Consider the following 8,929-nt stretch of genomic DNA (forward strand, 5'->3'; position numbering starts at 1 on the left):
ATTCCTTATTGTTAATTAGGAGGGGAGAGACGATTTTTTAATTAACGGGCGAATTATTGGGGAGTCACTCTGCGCCGAGAAAACATTGGGTTTATTATAGCGCCGTGACTTTCGTCGCAATATTAATTTTTTTATTGCAGAGATTAAGGGATGAAACGGGGGTTGATGGATGGCGAATTTAATTCTCCATTGAACAGTCTTTATTTCATCCCTTAATATTAATTAGTCGGCGAATAAATCAACTGAAAAACATAAAGTAAACATTGAGTACAAGGAGGACAAAAATTACCCTCTGAACCTGTCCCTGTCACAGCGGGACTGCTACTGCCGAGTTACTCACGCACCCGACTCACATTTACTGACAATTCGACCGAGACGCCGCCTTTCCCGTGGGGTACCAACTAACATTTTTGGAGTCAGTCAAACCCCCCGATCCGGGCCTCTACTCAGGTCTATCCTCTTTGGCAATGACTCTGAAGATAACATCATGTGGCAATTTATTCGAACGACACTCTATTTGTGTTTCATACGTTCATGATCGAACACGTCCGTACGACTTCGACTTTCGGTGAATCGATTCGACATTCTTCAATTCGAGTTTTCATTCGGCAGCCATTATGCTTTCCTTTATATATAAGGATCCACGGTAAGAATTACCTTTTATCCATGGTAAAAAAAATGGGCCTAACGTACCCCACTGCTTGCCTTATATCGACGGTAGAAATTACTATATATCCACGGTAAAATATACCCTATATCCACGGTAAAATTTACCGTGGACCGTGTGAATAGAGACTGCCAAAGATCTAATCATTTTAAATTGTTCCTTCTAATGAATCGTTTGTTCGTGTTCCTCCCTAAGACACTGCTGAGGTAATCGATAGGTTGATCCTTTCAATTGGTTTCCTCTCAATCGTTAAAAGAGAGGCATATACTATAGCACCAAATTTTACTACCAGCAGCTATAGTTCGTGATTTACTATGCAGAAGTATTTTTGGAGCGGAATCCGTTCCGAAGGCTGTTTAATAATAATTAGTTCATCGTTGAATAATAATAATTATATTGACGACAATCATCGATGATTACTATTCAGCCGTGTGACAGTGTTTCCTCTCAATGAACTCTATCGACGGATATGTTCAATTACCGCCCTTTGAACATTTACAATATTGTGCAGCAGTATACTATAGTAACGAATGTAACAATATTACATGAAAAATCACCAATAGCGATTAATGGAAGAATTAATTCATGGAAGAATAATCCCCTTGACGTGTGAGATTCATTGATGAAGCATTATGGCGACTCCATTGGTTTTCTAGAAGAAAACTCCGGGGAAAATCAGCAGTGAACGATGAGGGACATTCTTCGGACAGAGTGAGGTGGTAAGTAATTGTTGGTTTATTCCTGCATTCGAGGGCTCTCAGCCCAGGTAACTAGCATTAGGATTTTATCCCCATGGACTTTATCCCCATGTATTCAACAGCATAATGAAATAACTAACCTAACTTGAGCATAAGATTTTTATAAATATTGCAAAGCCCTGTGAAACAATTCTATTCTTGGGAGAAATTTATTGACATTTAAATTTTATAATCTAACAGTCTTTCAACTGGTGGATCAATCAACAGGATTTGGTCCTTAGGCCTATGGAAAATTTTTAGACTTCTCTGTTACACCACTGAGTTCCAGGTAGATTATTCAGCACATATCTCAGGGACTGATGAGTTTTTACAAAAACGTGCTATCTTGACATTTTACGATGAATCCATCAGTCTCAAAGATATTTATCAAATAATCTGTATACATTTTTGTGACTCATTTCGTTCCATTATCTCTTTACAGGAAATTATTATCTTGTCGGCATATTTTTGGTAGATTCTCTGGAGATGAAGGTTCTACTTGAGCAGTAGTTTCACTTGACATTGACTCTGACATCAGACTCCATCAGAATTCCCCAGACCTTCAATGAAATCTTTAGGCATAAACAAACCTAGAGAATTGTCTCTCATTGTAGACATTATTCAACCGCTTTGATTGATCCAGAAGCTTACAAAATGTTTCAGGATAGACGTTCAACCCTCAGGATTACTTCGGGTCATTTCAATCAAGTATGGTTTATGTTAGGATCAAGTAGTTTTCACGTGAATCAAGCTTTGAATTACTTNAGACGTTCAACCCTCAGGATTACTTCGGGTAATTTCAATCAAGTATGGTTTATGTTAGGATCAAGTAGTTTTCACGTGAATCAAGCTTTGAATTACTTAAATCATGAATTTCTCATTTTTGGCCAATTGTATTCATTATTTCACAAAGGAACCAAATACTGAATACGTTTTCATTAATCAGTCATGAATACGAAATACTTTTGCATTCATTATTTATTGAAGTACTAAATATTAAATACTCAAAATTGAAATAATTAGTATTTAGACGTAAATAAAATATAAAATATTTCAGTATTTAAATATTTAGCATTTTATGAATACTTTTTTGCCCAACATTGATTTTTTTGTAGTTGTCCCTTAACTTGACGAGAAAGGTCCCCACAAATATTCCGCTATCTTTTTCGGATTTCAAGATATTCTTCGCAAATTGGATTAGAATTCACTAATGAGATTGCGTAACGCGATGGAACATGATAATTTCTCACATCTTGGTAAATTTTGAACTATTTTGATAAAGAATGTTTTTAGAGGCAAAAAGGTTTTCTCAAAACCTACCAGTTTCAAAGTTATGTTATATGGAATGTTGATATCCTGTGGAATGTTGAATTATGTTGATGATGAATGTTCTCACAGGATAATCTCACGAAAGAATTCTTGCTGAGAATGTTTGGATCTACAGGAACTTTTACTTGGCATATTCTCCTAAAATCACTCATTTTCCAGGTGAATGGACAATTTACAAGCATCAATGTCCAGTACGCTGCAGCATTTTATAGCAGAACTTGAATTTTGGTTTGCCCGTGCCTTCATAGAATAGTCCATAAAATGAACTGATGAGGTGATTTTTTTCCGAATTTTCAAACCGTTTTTAGGGGCAGCACGGGTGAGTCAAAGTTTGACAAGAATATCTGACCTACTGGCAGTTCATAGTCGTAATGCTTGGTGAAAAGTCGAATGGTTTTATGACCTTAGCCAGGTAGCAAAAGTTTCGGTCCGGTGCAATGAGGACTGAGGGTGAGGATCTTCCAGGTATACATGAAAGCCATGAAAGATCTGCCGTCGCCTATATAGTCAAACTGAAGAAACTGATGTAGCCCCGGTTTTCAAAAGTGGGGGACAAGGATGTGAGTGGGAATTGAATAAAGTGGGGGTAACTCTAAGGGCGATATTCTCCTCAGTTTTAGTATACATTCAACTGAATTTCGTCTTTTTTCTTGCCGGTTGGAGTCACATCGAAATTAATATTTTAAGATTGATTTTTTTTCTCAATTTCGCTTTCTTCCTCACTGATGAATTCTTCATCGAGAAAAATTAGATTTTTGATGGAAGTAGGAAATAAATTGTGTATTCCTTGACTTAAAATTTCTAAATTTTCAAGGCGATAATTAATTGAAATACTCAAGCCGATAATTCAAGTTCAAATCTGGTAATTCGATAAATAGTATTAAAGGATAATTTTCTGGAATTTACGGCAATTCATTGAACGAAAATTTGGCTCCAAAATTTCACAGAATTCTCCTCTGAATGGAAATTGATGAGTTCGTGACATTTACTTGGGCGGTGCACGGGCACACTTTACCTGAAACCTTTCAGACTAATTTTGAAGCAATTTATGATGCGAGAATGCTCATTTCTTGTGCGTTACTCATCTCTGGGGGGGAAGGGGGAGGGGTATCTTCGTACTTTGTCTTCCTCAAAAAGGAATAACTATTCATAATTTTGTCGCCGGCATTAAGGGTCAGTTGAAGAAATACTTCTGAACAGACGACATCGGTGCAACTTTTGCGTTAAAATCTCCTTCCTTCAATAAATAATAACAAAGAAGTGCGCTCAAATATGGCAACAACCCGACAGACTACCGAAATTGCATTAGTTGGTAATGCAACGCCGGAAATCAATTGCGTTTGTGGAACCCAATTGCCTTCGAATAAGCAGGTTTTGAAATGCTATTTTTTCTATACGAGACATGCCTCACCACAACTTTCCGGTCATGAAGCTGCAACATGTGTTGTGCGAAAGTGTGCAGTTTTTTGGAACTATGCAGGGATTCCAATCGTGAAAGAGTGCCATGCGATTGCGAAAATGGAAAAATTAGTGAACGAGTACAAGACCATCCTCAAATACGGCGCCCGGAAAGGAACAAATGATAATGTTCGGTCGAAGGAGGTCGATTTTCAATGTACGTTGAATGACTTATTCAATATTGCACATCAAAGCCAAGTCAATGCTTTGAAAAATGAAAATGCTAAAAATTTACTGGATCTGCATGAAGACAAGGAACAACGAGGTTGTTTGGAAGAAAAACTACCATGGAAACAGGAATCATTCGTGAAGAGCTCACTAAAGAGGAAGTAGAAAGAAGCGAGCCAACCAACCAAGGTATAACTTTTCAATGGATAAATTTTTATGTAAAAATTTCTCAAGGAACGAATTGTATCTGGGCCGCTACTTATTTTGCGGTACGGAGAGAATGATTCAATAGGGAGCACACGTATTTTTTATCTATTTTTTTTCTCAATCTAGAGTTTGTAACAATACCGCCAATAATTCCTAGCGGAACCTGGGAGGGGCGACGTGCACCATCTCTCTCGCACGTTAGCAGCCTAGTGTGACTGCCGTGCTGTGACGTATCAGTCCCGACACAGTAGATTCAAGCGTTTTATTTTCAATTCATTATTAAAATTGATAATCCATATAGAAATCAAATTTTTTTCATAGAATATTGTTTTCATGACGAAAGAATTCTTTCTTCAATCAAATGGAATGGAAAATAACGTTCCAAGTTATTATAATTATTATTTCTCTTTGTGATCAATTCCAGCCCTCTCTCAGATCTTCAACTCATTCTAACTAATGGATTTTATATTCTAGTTGAACCATCCGGAATTGCTGCAAATTTAGCCAATTACGTGTTCGACGACGATGAAGACCTCCATGACGTGATTCAGCTATTGGAAGACGATCAGGATGGAGATAGCGATTACCAGGTGACATCAGCTCCGAAAAAACCCAAAAAACTCAAGATAGTAAATGCAGATCTCACTGCAATTTTTGATAGAGCCAAACTCAGCGATCGTATGGCCGCACGAGTACTAGCAGCCATCTTGATCGCAATCGGAATAACCCTGGAAGAGGTTCATTTGAGTCCTGACACTCTTCGTCGAAATCGTCGTAAACAACGCAAGTTCCTCGATTCCAAAATTAGAGAAAATTTCAAAGACAGGCCCTCTCATATCCTAACGATTCATTGGGATGGCAAACAATTATCAGCGCTAGAAGACAAACTGAAAAAAGTCGATCGACTTCCAGTTCTTGTAACAGGCCATAGCTGGAATCAATTGCTCGGTATTGCTAGACTCGAGAAAGGATCCGGGGAATTACAGGCAAAAGCTGTTTATGAGTACTTGAAGGAATGGGGCATTGTTGATGAAATATGCGCCATGGTCTTTGATACTACTGCGAGTAACACAGGATCCGTAAGTGGCGCTTGTGTCCTGCTTGAAAAATTCCGTGGGAGAGATCTCTTGTATTTAGCGTGTCGCCATCATGTCTTTGAACTCCTTCTGAAAACTGCATTCGAATCATTGATGGAGAGTACGACCGGGCCTGATGTTTCGATATTTAGAAGGTTTCAAGGATCATGGAAAAGTATGAACCAAGAAGAGTTCTCACCCGGAGTGGAAGACAACGTAGTAAAGCAAGCCTTGCAGCAGAACATGGAAGACGACCTCACTTTCGCTCAAGAACAATTGAAGGCAAGTTATAATTGCAATTAGATTCATATGAAGATTATTCCCCCTTGAAACATTATGAATTTCAATGTTTTTTTTTTTAATTACAGAAAGGAAATATCCGTAATGACTACAGAGAATTTCTGGAATTGGTGGTATTGTTCCTGGGTGGAAAGTTGGCAAAAGGTTACCGTTTTCGAGCTCTTGGACCCATTCATCATGCCAGGTGGATGGCTAAAGCGATTTATTCCCTCAAAATATTTCTCTTCAGGGAACAATTTTGTTTGAAGCCAGCAGAGAAGTCAGGCCTAAGATATATGTGTATTTTCATCATACGCCTCTATCAGAAAGCTTGGTTTACGGCTCCAAATCCGGTTACAGCTCCCAACAACGACTTGATTCTGCTAAAAAATTTGCAAGCAAATGCGCCTGCCACTAGCGGTCTTCCTCCCGAAGTTTGTAAAGCAGTATTTGATAAATTCTCGAATCATCTATGGTATTTATCAGAGGAACTGATTGCTCTCGCATTTTTTGACGAAAACGTGAGTAGCGATTGTAAGAGGAAGATGTCTCAAGCAATTAAATCACGTTCTCCTCTCACTGATCGTAGGGAGAGAAGACAATTAGGGATCAAAGAACAGAAATCCATTCAAAATCTATCTTTAGACTCTTTTGTAACTCAGAACACTATGAAATTTTTTGAGATCTTGAAAATTGATCCCACTTTTCTTGATAGTGATCCAACAACATGGGAGAGGAGAGACGATTATAAACAAGCCCTGGAAGTTGTCCGACATTTACATGTGACAAACGATATTGCTGAAAGAAGCGTAGCTCTCGTAAGTGAATATAATAATTTGCTTACGAAAGATGAGAGCAACAAACAGCAATTGATGCTGGTTGTTAAGAAATTGCGAGAATTATCACCAGATTGTACCAAAGAGAGCATGGGGCGTTCATTGGAAAAATTTTTAAGCTCTTTCCCAATAGACTCCTCAATCAATGTTGTTTAAAATATTATAATTTTTGAAAAAATTTCCAAAAGTATTGGTGTGAATTTGAAGAAAATATGCAATATTATGTCTTTTTTTATAACAATATTATAACTGAAAGATCTCGTTGTTTTTTGCTGAATGTACTCAATTAAATAACAATGGCATAATTAGTAACAGTTCTGTTGTGAAAAATACTAAATCTATGTGACAAAAAAAAACAAATAAAAATGATGTGCTTCATTAAAATACACTTTCTTTGATCCATTTTTTATTCCTAACCATAATAGAAAAATATTTGAGACTCAACTCTAGGAAGAATAAGCAAAAATGTAGTTGCAATGTCAACAATTAAGTAGTTGATAATAATGCCTAGGGCAAATCGCATGGAAGAAAATCTAAACTGATTAAATAAAACTGACGGATAGACTAAATAGAATAACTTCACACCAAATTATGATATCGTAATCAATCAAGCTTTGTTGCAATCCACATGTAGAGAGGAATCCAAAAATATTCTACTTAATTGCAATTACGAAAAATTAACAAAAAAAATATTTTGGGAAAAAAGGATTTGGGTTATTTATTGCGTGCAATAAAGGACAGCGTTTTGTCCGAGAGAACACTCGGACGAGGAAGGGGTCGACCGACCCTATATCCATTGCATTATATGGCTCCTCATAATAACCCCGAGTAATCCGTGCACCTGACAATGTTGGCAAATTTGAGAATTTCCTTTGGCATTTTTTATCGACTTAAAATTGAAAAAAAAAGTTTTAGTCTTTTCAGAATGATAGTAGAAGAGTTGAAGAATCATGTATCGAGAGCTCAAATGGAACTGTCATTCCTAAAGGACCTTAAAAGGTCCTTCAATATCCCTGTTTTCAGCAAAAATCGAACATTTTTATTCACGAATAAATGAGTGAGAAAATTAAAAAAAAATATTTTCGCATTCAATGATGCTCTGGGAAAAGTCTTATGATCGGTAATGATAATTATGTTGATCATTACTTTACATAATATTGATTGTAAGATTTATATCATGCTTCATGTGTAAATTCCCATAAGAATATTCAAATCTCTGTGCTGCCCGAAAAAACGGTTTAAAAATTCGGGAAAAATTAACCTGGTCGTTTTTTTTCATGAACTATTGAATTGAGGCATGGGAAAATCAAAATTCAAGTCCTGGATGAAATGCTGCAGCTTAATGTCCAGTTATCAACTGTTCACCACTTCGCAACTGAATTTACCTCTTTCCTAATGTCCTATTCACTCAAACCATTACAGACTAGATCAATTAACTCAACAATTCTCTCATATTACAGAGATTCTATTTCTTGGAAGAGAATCGCAACGAATCCGGAGTGCCACGAGTAACAGAAGACATCAAAGCAGCAATAGCTGAAGTAGTGGGCACGCTAAGAATCGCCCAGGGGATCAAGTTCGCTTGAGGACTGGCTGACAGGAAAGACTACGTCAATGGGTGCTCATCGAGTAGCTAANAAGGCTACGTCAATGGGTGCTCATCGGGTAGCTAACAAGTATTCGATCCGACACGATTGTCACTACCTTTACGATAGCATTTGAGGACTTGAACATGGAGCCCAAGGATCCAAATGGGGTGCCATTTCTGAAAGAAAGGACAGATCTATGGCGAGGGCTCTTGGTATGAATTCAGCTAAAAACGACAGAGAATAACACAATCACAGAATTTCTCCGCTTGGAAATAAGATTAAATTTATTGAATTTCTCGTTTTGAATAAAAAATTCATTTACTTATTCAACTTTTTCAAATTTTCACAGGATTTGTTAGATACAGATAGTGTTTTTCTATATCGCACTCATCAAACCCCAGCACCATTGCACCATGAGCTTCTCCTCAGAACCTTCTATTTCGCCTACACAGTTAATGTCGATGTCCTTGGCTCTTCAACAACTGCTTGTACCCTATGATTCATCAATGGCCAAACGGTTCAGGTTCTAGCTGGTGCTTACCAGGATCATTCAACTTCAGAAGTGGCTGAGGAGATTGAGTGT

General features: G+C 37.4%; 1 protein-coding gene across 8 annotated transcripts; it reads left to right on the forward strand.

Annotated features, from left to right (window-relative positions):
* Window positions 1–612: 612 nt before the first annotated feature.
* On the forward strand, window positions 613–8,388 carry LOC107046530. 8 transcript variants are annotated; one of them, XM_015269155.2, is made up of 7 exons: window positions 613–1,386; window positions 1,606–1,693; window positions 1,847–2,098; window positions 2,893–4,348; window positions 4,442–4,548; window positions 5,041–5,924; window positions 6,011–7,141. In XM_015269155.2, the coding sequence occupies exons 5-7, from the start codon at window positions 4,479–4,481 to the stop codon at window positions 6,911–6,913; spliced, it is 1,857 nt and encodes a 618-aa protein (XP_015124641.1). In that variant the 5' UTR covers window positions 613–1,386; window positions 1,606–1,693; window positions 1,847–2,098; window positions 2,893–4,348; window positions 4,442–4,478; the 3' UTR covers window positions 6,914–7,141. The 8 variants fall into 8 exon arrangements, 6 of the variants coding, with proteins under 6 accessions (XP_015124641.1, XP_015124638.1, XP_015124639.1 ...); XM_015269152.2 differs by having other exon boundaries at window positions 2,893–3,293; window positions 3,906–4,548; XM_015269153.2 differs by having other exon boundaries at window positions 2,893–3,052; window positions 3,142–4,548.
* Window positions 8,389–8,929: the final 541 nt, after the last annotated feature.

This window comes from Diachasma alloeum, unplaced genomic scaffold (assembly GCF_001412515.2).
Source record: "Diachasma alloeum isolate Michigan unplaced genomic scaffold, Dall2.0 Dall_scaffold_01478, whole genome shotgun sequence".
Classification (NCBI taxonomy): domain Eukaryota; kingdom Metazoa; phylum Arthropoda; class Insecta; order Hymenoptera; family Braconidae; genus Diachasma; species Diachasma alloeum.